This window comes from Cyphomyrmex costatus, unplaced genomic scaffold (assembly GCF_001594065.2).
Source record: "Cyphomyrmex costatus isolate MS0001 unplaced genomic scaffold, Ccosl1.0 scaffold216, whole genome shotgun sequence".
Classification (NCBI taxonomy): Eukaryota; Metazoa; Arthropoda; class Insecta; order Hymenoptera; family Formicidae; genus Cyphomyrmex; species Cyphomyrmex costatus.
In genome coordinates, this window is record NW_017276214.1 from 91840 (window position 1) to 111321 (window position 19482).

At 31.8% G+C, this 19482-nt stretch overlaps 1 protein-coding gene across 2 annotated transcripts in view; it reads right to left on the reverse strand.

Annotated features, from left to right (window-relative positions):
- The window catches only part of LOC108773690 (protein fem-1 homolog CG6966), a 36990-nt gene extending 17792 nt beyond the window's left edge, over window positions 1-19198 (reverse strand). For both annotated transcript variants that reach the window (XM_018539589.1, XM_018539588.1), the window contains exon 1: window positions 19139-19198. In XM_018539589.1, the coding sequence (XP_018395091.1) occupies window positions 19139-19198 (60 nt within the window). The remainder of the gene's footprint in view (window positions 1-19138) is intronic.
- Window positions 19199-19482: the final 284 nt, after the last annotated feature.

A 19482-nucleotide genomic window follows, 5' to 3' on the forward strand; every position in this document is an offset into this window, starting at 1 on the left:
ACCGGCCCTGATGAACTAAAAATTGTATGCCAGTAGCGATTGCGATACGCTTACCGAAACAAAAGAATATTGTGAATTTATATATTCATCGATCACACTTTATTCTTTGAATTATTACGCGAATATTCAGACAAATTCTGGCAGATTTGATTAATCATGTCAGTAATAACGACGCATTTATAAAATTTAAAAACATGATATACTTTTTATATTTATACTAAATCTTTAGAAATATATATAATTATATATTTTTAAAACTATACATAATGCTTCATACGATATGTTTTAATCGCACGGTTTTTGTACGCACTTTTCTTTACAATCTTTTAAAATTTATAAATATTAGAGTTTATACAACAAAATAATCGTAAAAACTTCTCGATAGATTTAAAAATCGCTAGCTTCATAGACCATCACTGGCGGTGAGCGAACAAACGAGTGAGATCGGCCGAATCATACAAGCACTCACGTGATCAAATGTCCGTGTGCAGCTTTCTAATTGTTCTTCCTGATCGGTTCTTACTGGTGGAGCACGATTATGTAACAGAATGTCGTATCGGAGAAAAGTTAGATAATGTTGTTCGAGTGATTACGTGGCGTTGCACGGGACGATTACGGCGAGAAAATCATGTAATCTTGAGAGAATCACGACCTTTGCTGCGATGCTCACGCACTACAAACACCATTTATTTAACACCGTTCGCTTTTGAAAAATACTTGTGAGATTGACGGATATTTTTCTATTCATTTTGTATATATTTTTCCCTAAAAGAAACATGTTTCTTGTGTCGTAATTATAAAGTAAACTTTGAACAAAAAACAAGGCAGAATGAGACTTTTATAAGATCCATCTATGCGAGCCTTTTCAATGCCATTGACACCGGCGCTATCGTGTTGCATGCAAAAAGTTTGAATAATACTGAATAATATTCTTACAAATAGTATATTCTTTCATTGCATAATACGGAGTCTTGAGGAGGTGCAACAGGTTATGCTAGCACGCACTCCTAATACAAACATTAAATCTTGCGCGCGTGTTCTAATCAAAACACCGAATCGAACGCATCTAAGTATCGCTTAGCGTTAATGCTATGTCAAAATCTATATCGCTACAAATGCTTTTTTTTAATAACAATTTAATAAGTGATGAAATTACATTGTTACAAAAAAAAATTAAATTAAATTCAAAATAAATTGTTATAATTTTTATTAATAAATACGTTTGAATAATTAGTAATAAAATATCATATAAATTAAATCAAATTTATTTTTAATTGTAACAAATTAAATAAATAAATTGTAAATATTATACGCACATTACAATTACAAATAATTATAGAAATGTAAAAAAAATTAATTGAATGCAACGTTATATCCAGATATTATGATGCATCGCGAGTGAAAATGAGATAAGTGAAGAGAGGCCGATAGAAGGAAAGAAAACGCGCAAAGCTGACTGCGTTGAACACATATAAGGCCAAGTTATGTCAAGTTACACGGCGCGTTTACTTTCTAACTGACATCGTTACGTGGATCTTTGACAAAAGTACTACTACAACTGTGGTTGTAAGCGGTGACGTTATCGACGACGAAAGAGGATGTCGCATGTTTGCAGTCGTGAGCTCTGTTAAGTAAGATTTGATCCGATATGTCAATGATCGATACAAGTGTATTCTATTTAATATATCAGCTAACATATTTCTTTATTATTTGTAAAAATAACAGATTAATTCTTATCAGTTTTTATACGTGTGAATTCTAAAAATAATTTTAAATTTGTTTAAACATTTAAGTTTTAACTTTTTTTTAAATTTTAGTTTAAGAAAAATTTATTAATTATTTGTAATGATTCATTATCTAATTATTACTATCAATATTTTGATGCACATCAAGTATCGTACTTTTTAAATATATTCCTTTTCATTCGTCTTTTTTATTTAACATTCCTAAAGAAGCTCCACAACAATTTAATATTTTCCGGTTTTACCAAGAGATTTTATTCCATTGTGTAGTGTTATTTGCATTATACATTGAAAAATAACCAGGAAATAATGCATCGACGAGAAGACTATTGATTCGGCGGTACTACGGATAATTTGTCTGCATATACATAAGGAAACAGAAATGCTATTAATTTTATTTACATTCTAGGTAGGACAAAAAGCTCGAGGAAATATTCTCAATCATTGAATTATTAACAAAGTTGAAAAAATATTCTGAAAAATAATTTCTGAGAAAAAAGTCCATAAAAAAAGAATTATTTTTATAACTGAATCTGTAAACATCAATTTTCGATTAAATGGAAAATAATGTTGTTGTACTATTTCAATTACTGTAAATTATAATTCGAATAATAATATAAATTGTTAATTACGTAATGACGTGAGAAATGTAATTTCATTTATTCGAGACACTACTTACATAAATGACTGTTGAGATTATGAGGTAAATATCTGCACCACTATATAATTGCACTCTTACTCGGCACAAAATTCACCTTCGTCATTATTACTTCTGACATAGTTTGAAATTATGATTTCTAACTAGCATCTTGCAATGCAAATAAGTGTCGATGTAAAGCATGAAGTTTAATCGAGTTATTAAAATCTATTGATTAGGCCTCGTCATCGCGCCATGTACTTACTAATTATCTGCTCGATCACTGTCCTAATTTGATATACTATTTTCTTATATTATTATAGATATGTACATATGTGTGCACGCACGTGTGATGAATGTATGATGCACGTCAATTATCTACAAATCATCCTGCTGTTGAAAACTACTGACATAAACTGAAAAAAATACTTAGTCTTTTTGCATGTGTATGTGTGTTTGCGCATTTTCCATCCCACGTATTTTCCATAACTAAATACGTCACAAAATAGATCAAATTTGATCAATTCAATTATTTGCTTAATTTATAATAATTACTTGCAAAAAAATAAAAGATTTACATTTATTCGTTTTAGAATCTGGAAGTACATTACATTATTAACCTCAACAAATTAGCTTTTGTAGGTGTAAAGAATTTAGATGTTCTACTCTCTATTTAAATTAAATAGATAAAAATATATTAAAAATAAAATTTTTTTACGTAAAATTGTGTCGCATCTTGAATTTGTATCACAAATTAAAATTAGGTATTGAAAGAAAGTAAATAATTCTTGCAATCGCGAATGAGAGAATGCAAAATGCATATGTAAAAGACATTTCTGAGAAGCCGATATAAACATTAAGCTGTTCCGTGCATGACTGTGATTCCATGAATCACTGATAACTATCTCGCATAGGTACTATGTATTTTTTTCGCATTTTCACGGTATGATTTCATGGATTTTCCACATACGATAGATACTAAATGTGCGTAATCAGTTTTGTTTACAACATTATTTACATTTTAAAAGGTTATCACTAACTTCGCATTTATGAATATGTAAAATGCTTGCAATATGTTAATTATCAATAAGGATACTTAAAAAACAGGATTATAAAATGCACAATGACACAATAATTGAGCGAATAGCTCGATAAAATTCATATCTGATTACACAAGAATCAAAATATAACGCAACACCACAAATTGTTGCATTAAATAATAGAACGCCTAATTTCTTTAAACCTTCAAAATAAGATATACATATAAAAAAATATATAAAAGATGAGAATAAAATATGAAGATATTTAAAATATATCTTGATTCTATTATATTATAAGAAACAAGCATTTTATCAATTCTTAATTCCATTTTTTCTTATTACTATAAATAAAAATTACTACTTTTTAAATAATAGATTGAATAATTGATAGAAAGAAACGCGACAATTTTCATGGAATTATAATTTTTAATATATAATTACAAAAAAGTCGCACGGAATTATCTTAAGAAACGATAAAGAACAGAATCAGCGGAAGTGCGCAAACGGTGAATAAAATTTGAGAACCCATACGATAAAACTATGACTTTGCAGAGAAATAACAAATGATACTGTGATGATATAATCGTATTTTTCCTCATAAACGGAAATGTTCTTCGTGATAATTAATAAAGATTCAAAGTCAGCAGATTTAATAAGAGAATATTAAATTGAATTTACCATTTCCAAGGCTAATAAATTATGACTAGTTCATGATTTATTAGCCTTTAATACATCTTTAAATATATGTAAACAATTTTACTTTTAATCTACTAATAGAAAAATAACATATTCATAGATAATTAAATACATTAATCAATTTTACTATTATATTATCTATTAATTAATAACGCATTATTTGCAGATATTAAATATACATTGAATATTAAATTCAAGAGTGCATGTATGTCATGTCTTGCCATCTCATTTCTTCCATCGTTTCGCTTCACACCAAATTATGCTTCAGTTATGCCTCTGACTCACCGCGTATTCTGTTGGCGTACGAGTAATATTAGAACGCGGTAGAAGAGAGAATCCGGTGCAATCCGCTTTTCCAAAGTCGACGCGATACGATCAGTAATTACTTGGGAACACTTTTGTAAATTTACAGAGAATAACATGTTTTCATTATATATAATTTACTTTTTTAAATAGTTTTAAATAAGATTTTTTAAATAAGATTTTATGTAGAATAATATCTATCATATATATAATAGACAGAAAATTTTAAATATCGATAATATAATTAATACGTAGGTAAATCAATAATCTTATAATTACCATCATTTTGATATAAAAATCTTTTCAGGGGGGGTGAAATTACTGTTACTTTCCAACTCGCCTATTGTGTACTATTGTATAATAGTACAGTTAAATTCAAAATTATTTTCCATTTATATCAATAGATGTTAAAATATTAATATTAAATATTAAATTTAATATATAAGCTGTAATTTTAATTTTGAATATTATTTCTAATTTATAGTAGATTTCGACTGATATTTGTGTGTAATGCAGTTCGACTATTAATATCAAATCAAACAGAGGCTTCTCTCATATACAGATCCAAGTTACTCGCGCGTTATTTTTGTACTTTGCGTGCAGCATGTGCATCTGTTCATCCACTTCTCTCTTATTTCGTGAAAGCATGATCACATATAGAGAAAAAATATACTAAATATATTTTAATAAATATTTATTTGAGTTAATTAAATATTTACTTACAGCAAATAAAAAATTACTAAAAAGATGATATTAAATAAAAAATTAACGGTTATATTGTAAATTAATTCTTGTACAAAATATAAATATATCTACATATTTAGTAAATATTTAGTTGGCGCTATATATATATTCAAACAAATATGATTACTAAATATTTAAATTACATTAAAATTTAATGTAATTTTCTGTGCACAATCCTTAAAAGGAGCTTAAAATAGGACAAGAGCTCGCTTGATATTTTTTCAGAACGTCTTGTCGAGAGACAATGACCCTTTCGATTCACTCTGGCAGCGATGGAGCAAGAGATTCAGTTTTCGACGCAGAACCGTTCTCTCGAAAGCTAAATAAATATTCAGTCCAGAAATCCTGAACATGTATAGCATGCGCTGAGTGTTTTTGAATTCAATCAGAATACGGAGGGAGAGCTTGCTTTGCTTTCGCTCAGGAACAAAGACTCCACGGATGATTCAAAGACTAAATCGAGGAACAAGCGGTGATTTTTTGGGAAAGACTCTGACTCGAGGAGACAAAAAAATTAACAGAATAAGCTTTGAAAGCCGTTTTAGTTTAACTCTGAAAAAGTAAAGCGTAAACGTGAAATTTCAGAATGCGTAAATACATATATATCAATTTAATAAATATGGCTTAATGCAGCTAATGTCTTTTCATCGTCACTCTTAGTTTTTCAATTTTTTACAGAGTTTTTCTTTATTTTCTAACTCTTTCTATTCTCGTATATTCATTTATCGTATTTGCTGTTTTATAAAACGTAATTACAAGGGTAATATCATTTGGATATTACCACAAAGCCACTTATTTGCGCGTAATGGAACACACAAGAGCACGATTACGAGCAGGGAAAGGTGGCGTATACCAAACGCGAAAGACATAAGACAAAAAGTGCGAGTAATGCGGAAAAGTATAATTGCAGTGTGGAGAGCGAGCGCAGGCTTTCAAGCAATGTCAAGGTAGCGAGTGAAGCCTTCTCGTAATTACGTAGAGTCGAATGTCACGATTACATAGAACTGTAACGCGGTCGGTTAGGAAAGAATCTTTGTTGCGTCGGCGGGAAAGGATTCCAGAAATAGAGATAGTACAACGAAAACGCGAAGGTTCCTATTTGCACGTTACGTCTAAAAGACTTTGGAGCTTTTCACCAGACTCTGGTTTACATAACGCGAAATCATGGAATTTAAATCTCCAACGGAATCGAGAAACCTGCATTTGCAAAGAGAATAAAGAGGAAACGATCGGACCATTCAAAACGATTGTCTTCCCATCCGTGGGTTTTAAATATATATATATCACACACGCGATTATTCCCTTTTCAGCATTCAAAAATGCGCATTATTTTCCTTCTGAACGTCTTGCGTTACGTCAGATTTTCACGATCTGACTCAAAGAATGAAACGTTCTACTAATCATGAAACGAGAGCAAAGTCAGATATCTTCTTTTCTTGGCTGGTTTCACATTATTGTTATCCATTTCTGTCACTCCCACTGATTCATTTTTTTTACTTCGTTTTCTTTTTTAAAATCCGATCTGATTCTAAAATATTACTCGATAATTTTAAATATCTTTATATATACTGTTATTTATAGATAAATAAGACACAAAAATTTTCATTTGTGCAATCTATTCTAGAAAACGGCTATGATTGAGAAAAATCGCTTAGTATTTCATGAACATAATAATTCAATATTATACAAGTTAGTTTTAATGCATTCATTATCGATTATTTCTATATATATCATATATATATACATGTCATTTAACTACCTACATAAATTGCACGCTTCACTGCAAGTGTGTAATAAATGTCTTCCTATGTGTGTGACTTAGTTTTCCTGTAAAAATAACAAACTATACTGCATACACAAAAATGGATTTACATATTTAAATGTGTATTATAGTGTTATTTTTACACATTTGGATTTGCAATGTTATCGCGATTAGTTCATTGCTAATGGAATTGCAACTTTATCACATAGACATTATCAAGAACAAACAATTACCTGGATTACAAAAAATGCAGATAAGTATAGGAGACGCTAATAAAATTATTAAACGATGATAATAAAGAAATGATAACGCGACTAACTTGTAAGTTTCATTGTTTTCAATTTAAAAAGTCTGTATACTTGTAAAAATTGCGATTGATGTATATCGCGATTTTGAAGATAATTGCGGAAACGCGTAATCAAGAAGATTCAAGAGAAATCAGGAACGGAGTCAAGTTGTAAATTGGTGCCAACCTTGAAACCGTCAGCGTATTACGCAATTGCGAGTATACATGTGTGCGGAATTGCGTTAAACACGCCACTGCTAGTTCAACAACTGTATCATCTTGCGTAATAACGATACGCCACCATCAGATCGATCAGTAATATACAGTCCTAGTCGATTCCAACGTCGACTGGTTTTAATTGCATCAATTACAATAATCGTGCAACTTTAAACGACGCTACATATCATAGTCGTTCAGGCAATTGCTTGAACAATCGAATAATCGAGTAATCGCGAGTGTTTTTTTTCTTGCTACAAAATCAATAACCACGATAGTTACTAACAATAGTATTATAAATCATACAACGCGGTCTATTTGACTTTGAAGCGAGCAGAATCGATTGTATTCTTTCGACGTGCAGGCTCTCGTTCTAATCTGCGTGACGACGATAACATTCTTTCATCGACAATCCCACCGAAAGGTCAGGGGTTCCTCTCGGGACTTTGCCGATTGAGTGGTTCATTTCAGGTTACACCTGCGAAGCTATTTTAATCATTTGCATCTAATACAGCGCAGTACATGCTCGCCTGTTGACTGACTTTATAAAAATATTACTTCGGTAGGTGGATCGATCTCAATGTTGCTCGTTTGCTGTTAATAAATATTATGCTTTTTATATCAGTGAAGGGATTAATGCGGATTATTTAGTTTAATTTTAATTTTTTATTGATTGAACTGTACGGCTCAAATGGTCTGCGCAAATTATCATCTTTTTATATGTCAATAATATTACTTATATTTTAAAAGTTGCGTGGTCACAAAATGCCAGAGTATCCGCATGTAACGAATGATCACGGATTTATCGAGCACGTTTTATATCTTTATCAGACGAATTCGTTAGATCGTATACACGAGTAATTTTACAATTACTACAATTAGACCTTTGGCCATCCAACTCGATAACTTTGCAGACAAGATAGTTTCCTGCGTGAAATAAACAGATGCTTCAGTTCGACAGCTAGCAAATATTTTCATGAGGGTAAAGTTGATATCAAACTTTGCGAGGGACAATTACGTACACGCTTCTCGGTTATTCGAAGACGTACACGTCGGCTTCATTGTGCGTTTAAAGCGCGCCAACCTTCGTCGGTGGACAATCGATCCCGATGGCGAATAAAACACGACACGCTATACTATAACACGCTACACTACATCCATCGCGAATGCGAGTATATATGATAGTCTCAAATGCAATGGTATCAAATGCAATAACGATTAAATGTATGAACTCGCGGATGAGTAAATATATCCTGTCAGGCGCGAAGTGTCGAGTTCACTTCCCGAATTAGAGTTCTCGGGCACGAGTTGCCGGGTCGCGCTGCAGTTCGACGATCGATTCCGCAATTTATGATAGGAGTTACCTCGCAAATTCTCGTCAAATAACACGCGCGCGCGCGCGCGAGCATGGCGACGTCTCGCCAATTTACTAACGGGTATTAATAGCCACCAGCCCGTACATTCCCTCGAAGCTACAAGTATAACGACACCGAGAAAACGAATTTCATTAATCGTTCTGCTGTTGCTTTTGATTTTGATAAATATTTATAATTGACTTACGCAGTGTACCGTAAATTAAACATTAATCGAAAAAATATATTTATATTCAAGGAAAAAAAAGTCAAAAACAATACGTATAGAAATTAATAGGAAAATCAAACATTTCTCATTAATATTTATCGAATCTGATGTAAAATCTGAAATAATTTCGAAGGTTTAAGTGCAAGCTGATACATATGTATGTCTATGTATATATAACAGTTATAAATAAGAAAAGGTCATGTAAAGAGAAAAAAAATTATAGATATAAAAAAAAAGTTCATTTACCATTCTTGTAGATATCTCTGAAGTAATGTAATGCCTGTAAAACGGAAAATATCTATCGCGATGATAAACCTGAAGATATCTGTAAATATAATTAATAAACTTTAGGCTCCTCTCTCTTCTCTATTCATTCATTATACTATTATATTTTAGATTTGATGTTAGAAGCGAGAAAACATAAAAATTCTTGCAAATTATAGCTGAATAGAAATATTTTTCCAAAAAACAACATTTGCAATCAATAGAATAGATTTATAAAATATTAAATCTTATTTTGAGGAAAAATTAAATTATATTTATTTCTATACATTATATATTATATGAATTTTTACAGTTTGTCATAGCTGTAAACACAGCTCATTTCGTTTTTGATTATGCAACTTTATTTCCAGATATATGATCATTTATTAATTAATGAAATAAAAGCAGAATTTTCGGTATATTTACAATATTATAAGTATCATTTCATTAAAACATATTTCTATTTTAATATAATATATTTTTCAAAAATCTTTATCGTGTATTTTCTCGTTTCTAACATAATAATCTAAAATAATAATGATAAAGTCCTAAAAACATATTTTAATTATAAAGAGAAAACAAATAGAATGTAAAGATTCTAGTACGAGAAAAACATTGTTGAGCTTATAAAATACGAACATGTTCAATGCCATCAACCGTGACAAAATTCGTTCACGACACGATTTTAGAATATCGCCAATCGTCGTTACAGAGAATTGTCGATAACATTTCTGCGTATCTCGCACATCTTATCAAAAACACTTCCACGTATGAATACAAATGTACAGACTACGGATGAAATGCGTCAATCGAGCACGAGCGATAAACAATTTCATGATATGTAAAAGGTAGACAAAGACAAATTATATTCGGGCCTTAATTGTTTGGCCTGAATAGTATTAATCAATGACTACTGTTAGCATTGAGAATGTAGACTTATATCGATTGTTGCCTTGTCCGCCGGTCGATTAACTCGAGGATTTATAATACAAGAACGTATATATGGTCGCGTTCTTCAATCAGTGCTCTGCTTGCTTTCGTATCACGTCATGAAATCGTAGCGTTAAGTTAAGGCCGTATTCCGCGCCAATGTAAAATTAACTTTAATATCTCGGTTTAATTTATACTTTATCTCTTTCCTAATTCTAAAAAAATTTAAAAAAGATAAATAATAAGTTAAATCAAAATTGAAGTTTACTGTTTATGTTTCTTTAATTTTTAGACCTGGTTCCACCGTTCCAAGAATGGCGCGAGCAAATTACTAACAGTAAATTAAACCGAGATTAAAGTTAGTCTTGCATAGTGGAACCAGTCCTTAGAATGAAGAGAAGCTAAAGAGTAAATTGAACAGAGATAAAGTTAATCTTACATTGGGATGAAGCCCAATGGGTCTAAGAACGTCGCGATCGTAGAGTTCAGCCATTAGTCTTTTCTGTTCAGTCGCACCGCATGCGACGCATATCGCATGTGCATAATTGATTATCACGTGCATACTGCACACGTCAAGCATTTTCATTTGTCTATGAATTTACAATTAATTCGCTTTTCATTGCAAAGATGATCGCGCAACTGTAATGACATCGGTGCAAAATGTTCTTTGCACGTTTATACGAGTTGGCTAGATACGGAGAAGTCGCGACACCTCGCACATATAAATCGTTCATATTTACGCTATGTTTGATGTCGCAACATTGAACGTGTTTGCTGTTGCGAGGAGGCACGCAATGCCGATTTCATCGATAAGACACGCAACGCGCTGTGATTTCGCGTTAGTCATCGGTGATCGCAGAGTTTTTTCATTTAAATTATGTTTCCACATTTTTTTTCACGTGTAAAGTATACGCGACCTAAGATAGACAATTTTGAATCGATTTTCTAAAGAATTGATTTTTTGCACCCGAGGTGCGTCCCATTTTGACTCGCAGCGTTCTTAGAATCATTTCACTATTCTTGTTACTCATCAAATATTAAATAAGGATAAATTATGCTCGCGAGTATGTGAGGACTAAGTAAATGAAACTTTAGAAGATCGATTCAAAATCGTCCGTCCCGTCTATGAAAGGTTGTGCGACTAAGCAGATTCGTAAGTAACCGTAGAGAAAGCCATAGTAGGTATACATAGAGACACATTAATTATTCTTTTAATAATAAGGAAATTTTTAATATTGGTTACTTTTATATTACTTTTTATCTGGAATAATATAACTAAGCAACCAGCACTAATACGTTCCGTATTGTGTGGATTACTGGACTTTTTATTTAGGTTTAATATTTTAACACTATAAAAAAACTAAAATGTTATAAGATATTTTTGATATACTTGAGTATATAATTATAATAAATAATAGTAAATAACAGTAAGATTAAAGGTCAAACATAATATGGTAAACAAAAGCATGAAGCTGAGTTGGGTCTAAGCGATTAATAATGTTTATTTAACGACTGTTAGTAATACAAATGACAAATGGTTCAATCTTAATTATAGGTCATTTTCACGTTATAATATAGTTACAGAATATAGTGTTGAAACAATTATGTTTCAAGCGTCATGCAAAAATATATGAATACACTTATAAACATAAAATATTATTACAATTGTTATAGTATTCAGCAACAAAATCTCTCATCGATATCGATGGTTGTGACGGTATTATGATGGTTGTGTCCGAATTATGAAACATTTAACTATTGCAATTGATGTTTGTATTATGGTCGTATTTCGAGAAGAACGGAATATCAGGAGCCAACGTGCGTGATCGTGTCTGAGATGACAGCACGAACTGAATATAAATACTGTTGAATATATTGTCAACGGTAAAAGAACAAGTGTTGTGTCATGGGAAAGACAAATAGAATGTCATTCACACAGCACTTTTCTTTTCTTTGTTGATATTTACAATCACGGAAAGAACGATTTTGCTCAAGTATCTATTACAAAAATTTAGCTAGATCCGAATATAATTTTGTTAGACCATCAAAATAATTATGTAAGACACTCAAACTGATTGCTAGGATGTCAAAACTTTTTGCAGTATTACTTATCCATGCTTGAGATTTCTACATAATTATTTTTATAGTCCGATAAAATTATTTTCACATCAGTATCCAGCTAATACTTTAACAAAATCGTTCCTTCCGTGTTCTGTTTAGTTTGTCATTATCTCACATTGAAGAAAGCTTTTCATTGCCGAATACTATAACAATTGCAATTTTTTCAGAATTTTATTCAGAAGTTTCTTTCGTTTTGTACATATTCATATTTTTCTGCATAACGCTAGAAACATAACTGTCTAATTTCAGCACTATTTTATAATTATATTATCAGGACACTGAAGACGACTTTAATTAAAATTCAAACATCTATTATTTGTATTAATAGCATCATATATCATTTTTAAAGCACTTAGATCCAGCTTGAGTTTCATGCTTCTGTTTACCACTTTACAATTATAATATATGCAATATTGATACGAGGTCTCTTTCTTTATAATAATAACTTTTATAATTTTTTTGCATTATGAAAAATAGATGTTATTTAATAAATATGACAATGCAAACAAAGTACCATGAATTACCGGTGATTTATGCGACGTAGTGGTGTCAAGTCACTTAAAATTGGCTCGGCAGTGTTAAAATTTTTATTATTAAAAAAAATGAGTGTCCCAGAGTAAATATCTCTCTGTATAGGTGCACGTCTATGAATGTGTCCCGCTATGTACTAAATATAACCGTTGCTTCGTCGCGGCTATTTCCTACTCAAGATAAACGCGAGTCAAGAAAAAAGAAAAAAATACGCGTGCTTTTGGCTCTCAAGGTGTAGATTTCCGAAAAAGATAGATCACTTTCCACGATTTTCACCACGACGCTACTTATCAGTTATCAACTGCTTAGCTATATCGATATTTCGATGCGATAACCAATCTTGAGCACGTTCCTATGTCTGCTAATTTTTCCTCCGATAGGACAGGTGTGAACACGTAAAGGTTGATCGAGCGACTGTTTTAACTCAAACAAATCATCGCGATCGCAGTTCAATGTCGAACAATAGAAATTACATTAATCAAAATTTGCATTGACGTTATCAAATATTTATAGCTCTACATCATGAATAATAACATAAGCTGTACGAAGTTTTTTTTTAACTTCGGTAATTGATATAAAAAGATATTACGAATAGAAAATTGAAGGTAACAAACTTTATGAATATATAGATCTTACGGAATAATTACGGAATCGTGTAATACCGTGGAATATCATGTTGAATAAAACGGAATTGTCGATATTACGTTAGGAAATTCTTTAAATTAGCTTTACAGAATTAAAAATTCTTTTATATGTTTTTAAAGTACATACAAGAATAAATTTCGAGGTATTCAATTAATTTAAATATGGAAAAAATTTTTTAATTAAACAATATTAAATGAAAATCGATCGATGAAATTAAAAACATATAAATGGAAAACGTTATAATTAATCAAGGCAGTTCTTCGTGTCTAATATTTCTTCTAAATTTAAGGTTTTATTAATGGAACATTGTCCACTAACGATTAAACCTTTCAGCCGTGTTTTCTTAACATTTCTTTAATAAGAATTTTTTATGTCTGAATTCGTATTGACAGGATGTATATAACACGTTAAATCAAATCAATATCATAAATTAAAGATGATTCCAAAGAAAAGTTGAAACGTATTAAATAATTAACATTTTTTACTTATAATCAACTGCGTATTGTATCTATTCACAAATCAATTACAGAGCTGTTATATTCATATTTGCCGGTTTTTTCTTAAATTCTTTTCAAATTGTGAGTCGCATAGAACTTTTTAATTATGTATATGTATATAAATAAATTATATTTTATACATATATATTAAAAACATTTGAGGTTTCTTCGTGTGTATATATATAATACTTTAAACAATATGTACAATAAAAAAGTTTTCAATTCTATAAAATTCGAAGAACTTTTTAACCGTAATACTTTCTAACTATAATATCGATAATTTCATCGCAGCAGTATCCTAAAGATCCATAACTTTCTCAATTCACAGATCTTTGAAACAATCCTATGAATATTCAACATTTTTACACTTTCGTCGAGCACGACTCTCAAATCGATCGAGGAATTTATAAAACTAAGTCAGTTAACGACATGTTAAAAATATGATAAAACTAGATATGTTAAAAGTTTGTTAAAATAGAATTCATCGTTCCGAAATATCACACATTTGTAGAGTCCTGTTGCATTAACATGCTCGCAGCGATGTTACGAATTCGTCACAGATGACAACCGTGCCAGGCATTTTGAAATCGCGCGCAAACGAAATACCGTTAAAGACAATCCTTTAGCAATTTGTTAAAACGCACGTGAGAAAACATGAATGCAACGTCCATAGAAAAAATAATTCTATAATAATAGGATTAGGTGAAAACTTTTGAAGCTGTCGTTGCCCACGAAGAGGTTTCACAAAGAAGAGCTATGAGCACATACATATACATATACATATATATTAAAAATGTAAAATTTCCGAAGAAAACCGGAAAGCGGCAACCTTGAGGATGTTCAAGACTTTATTACCAACTGGAGAATTACACAAGATGTTCGATAAGTATACAATAACGAAGTCAGATATTGAGAGAATTGCTTTAAGATTAATTTCTAGATAAACTGTTATGCAAGATATACAAGATTAATTTCTAGATATACTTATTATGTATGGTATTAATTGTTTCTATATACTTTCTGAGACATATAAAAAAAAAATGTTAAAATTAAGATTTGATTTTAATTTAAATAATGAAATAAAAAATAGATGTAAAATACACATCGAGAAAAAATTTACTAAATTCTAATAAATATTCGTTTGAATAGTCCCCTAGCGGAATATTTTCTAAATATAAACACATGAGGCCTGTTATTACTAGATACAAGAACCATTAGTTTGATTAAACTATTATTTTTTTCATTTATCTAGATATTTATTTATCGTAAGTAAATATTCCGCTGAGACTTGTTCAAAGAAATATTTATTAAAATTTAATAAATTTTCATAAATAGAAATGAGCATACAGCCACAACGCGAGATGTCTTTCGCGAAGTCACATATTTAAAAAAAAAAGAGAAAGGTAAAAGGTTAATAAATTTTTTTCTCAATGTACTTATATGAGAAAAAGAATTACAATAAAAAGAAAGAATTAAACTTGAGAATAAATAGCAAAACCTCTTCATTTATTTGATTTCTAATATATCTTAGGTTTTTAATAAAATTTTAATTTACATTTCAATAAAAAGAAATGTTTGAAAAACCGATAGGTGCAAATTTCACACATTCATGCGAGCATTAACATTCGTCCCCATTAAAACAGTTATTAATTTATTATTAATTAATAATTCTTATCATGTGTGTGTATATATATGTGTGAATGCTAAATTTAAACAAATTATTATATGAAATACTGAAAACTTAATCGAGCTATTCCCATGGCAACTCTATGTTAACGATCGCGTAATTTCGAAATTCCCGACAGCAACGTGCCCGCACACGTTCGTCGTTTCTATTTCATAAGCTAACCGACGTTTCTATACTGTCGCCATGCGTTGCAAATATTTACCCTAAATTCGTACGCCAACAGCAATCGAATAGTATTTTAATCAGTACTTTGACTGTTTGTACACTCTGCGAATAATCATGTTATCACTTCATCCGCGATCTACGTGAAAAGATCTTCGTATAGCGGCTATATTTTTTATGGCTTGTTTATATTTAGATTATTTTTATCGTTGCTTTGGTACTATACCGATTGTGAGTGTAACACCTAATTTCTCATATCCATTAACGCTTAATATCAATAAGACAAACAGGCAATTTACATCTGATCATTCTCGTTAATTTCTTCAATTAAAATCATCTTCTGTTAAATTATTAATATTTATCGGCTATGAGCAGGCGAGCCGCAGATTGCGCATCACTGCTATAAGTGTATTCAACTGATTAACGATTAATTATTTACTTTGAATATTAAAAGTACTTTGTGTCTCTATATGCATTTAAAAAATGTCCGAGTGTGTAGACCTCGGATAATTCGACTTGGCAGGTGCGCTCACACCTGGCAAGTGAAAGATGTAGGATTTGGTTTCCAGTCATCCGAGTCAATATTTCTCTCGCTCATATGGTTCACCGATAGAAAAATGCTCTGTTGTCGACGCGCGATCGTTTGTAAAACGAGGTTGTAAGTAGAGCATCGAAAGCATATACGATGCCGAGACCCTGCTTTGTGCCGCAACCTTAAAAAGGTCAGATCTCTTTTATCGCGCGTTCTCGACAAGAGAAAACGTTTGTGTCGAACGTATCATCCCGTCGTAAACAAAGTTTTAACAAAATTAAATTTTCATATAATACATATGATACGAAGATGTTCCTGATTTATTCCTTCCTCGAAATCTTACGTCGCGTCGCGTAGGTCGACGACAACGTAATTCGGGAAAACCAAACGGACTTCGGACGTTCTACGATTCTATCTGTAGAAACCTAGCTCGAGCCATTTTTGACGAAAGTCTCACGTCATCTGACACCGCGTCGCGTCGGTCGCAGCGAAAAGTCTCGCGCTTTACTCTTAGCAAATTCGGTTGCACACATTAGTTGCGCACTGGTGCATATTAAAGTCGTTGCACACTGATCAATCTGAAGGTAAAAGTGAAATGCAAATACTTTGCGAATTATAAAATATATGTTTCACTTAACAATACACTGCTAAATATGACAGAAACAAATCCAATCTCTTAAGTTAAATAACATTTTGTTATTTTTAACTTCCATGTGTATCAAAATGTAAATTAATCCATTTCCGTGGTTAGTTTCAAAGTCAACATCGTCTATATCAGCATATGGATTTAATAAGTAATAAACTAAAAATTTGAGTCAAAAATATAACAACACTTTCTGAGGTTAAATGGTTCAATCAACTCTATTGTTTTAGTTAAATTAACGTATTGGGAAAATCAGACTTATAACATGGAAAAAATTTTCTCTTAAAATTTACTTTAAAAATATAGTTGTAGTATTATACGAGTATCATTAATGAATGAGAGAGATTTATATATAAAATTCTTTGAAATACAATGTTGTTCCACGACTGCATATTTTCAGAGTAAATGTTCAGAAAATTCTTTCCGTGTACAGAAGCGATTAAAAATACTGGAATTGAGTATAATACGATATTATGAATGTAATGTCTAAAGAAATCTTTGTTATACGATTAAAGAAAAAATTTCTTTGATTTGAACATCACTTTAAAATCAAAAGAAATTACGTTCAAATCAAGGACATTTTTTCTTTAACCGTATAGCGAAGAAGAAACATTTCTTTGAATTAAAGAAACCTTTCTCTGAATAAAATGTATTAAGAATTTCACGGTTTGACCTGTTTCTATATTTATATCAAACACACATCTTTACAGCAATTTGTGTACGACGGCTTTAACACGTACCAGTGCGTTTTGAATGCGTCCGATCGAATTCGCTATCAGGAAGCGTGTGCCACAGAGGAGGTAAGTTATCTCGTTGCGGAATCGAACGCGAATATCAAGAATTAATACAGTTGGCTCGCCATCCAGAAAAACATGTACGTCTCAAGGCAGCGACACATCGCCAAGGAAAACATCGCGTTCGCATCGCCAACAACGTTGCGAATTCGAAAAACGGGAAGTCGACGATATCGTGTCTCTTGTCGTGCATATGGTATCGAATATAGAATTTCCGGTAACCGTAGATATTCGTTACCAGGGTCGAAACTGGAGTAGGTGTGCCATTTGTATCAAATGTAGATTGTAACTTTAATCTCCGTTTAACTTATCGTTTTGTAGTTCTAAGAATAATGCCGGTTTCGCTGATTATAATTTAAGTAAGCGATTGTAATTTAAGATAACTCAGGTCAATTTACTTTTTCTAAACATTAAGAAGAAGATAAAGAATAAATTAAACAGAGATTAAAGTTGAGAGAGCTAGATAAAATAACAGAAAAATACATACTGTACGCAAATAATTATTTGTTTCAAAAGTTTATATATCTGTAATTCTTATAAATTCATTATAAGCATCAAAATAATTAAAAATAAATTCTGAATTTTAGTAAATTTAATACTTTTATAGATTATTAAATTAAACTAAATTCGATTTGGTTATTATATAAAGTTATTCCGTCGATTACTTGGGCCAAGTATTGATAGATCAAAATAATTATGAAAATAGTGAAGCAGTCGTAGACATATGGCTTATTGTTAAATGCGAATTCAGAAACGAAAGATTCCAAGTTCGACTCCCGAACGGTTCCATTAATTTCTCCGGTCTCTTACAGCAGTAATCGATGACGTCCTTATGACATCATTCAACCTGTTCCTCTCAGCTCAACTCGTTCGATCATCTTTTCCCTTTTTTCTCTCCACGTTGAAAAAAAAAGAGAAAAGATGATCGGTACAAAAAGAGTCTAATTACAAAATATAAGACCTGTATGACTTTTGTGATCTACCTACAAATCTACAGGCCTTATCAGCTGAATCTCTAGCACTGTTTATTTTTCTCTTGTTTTTCTCCAAAGTGGAGGAGAGAAAAAGACAAAATTCCGCACTTTAAAAATATGATTTTTAAAAATAAACCGTGCAAGAAGTCAGCTAAAAAAAAAAAAGAGATATCACTATATTCACCCGACAGCAGTCCGACTTTTTTTCTACTGAAAGCAAACACGTTCGAAAAATAGGGATCAGCTTCGCGCATTCACGGTGTCATATTCGACTCGCCCGTATTGAGTCCCTACCAAAACGGAACGTCGTTTCTGCCGTGTTTCGCGCGACATTACGCGTCAGGGACTTACCTTGAGACGCTTGAGCTTGCCGTCCCTCGCAGCGTTGTACACCACGCTCTTAAAATCCATTTTCACATACTCTGAGCCGAATCACGTCGCACCGCGGCCTCCCAGGCCGCCTCTTCGTTGCGCGCGGAACGCGTACACGTATTCCGTCGTCGACGTTTCAACCCCGGACAGATGACCGAGCGGCGCTTCCTCCGCTCCCACCCAGCGGTACCGCAGGGAAACGTTGATGAAATCGCGCTACCACCGAGTAGAATTTGGCCGGTTTCGCCTGCTGACGCCCAAAGAATGAGGGGAGGACAAGCGCGAATTCAAGCGCGAGCGAAGAACGAGACCACGACTCCTCC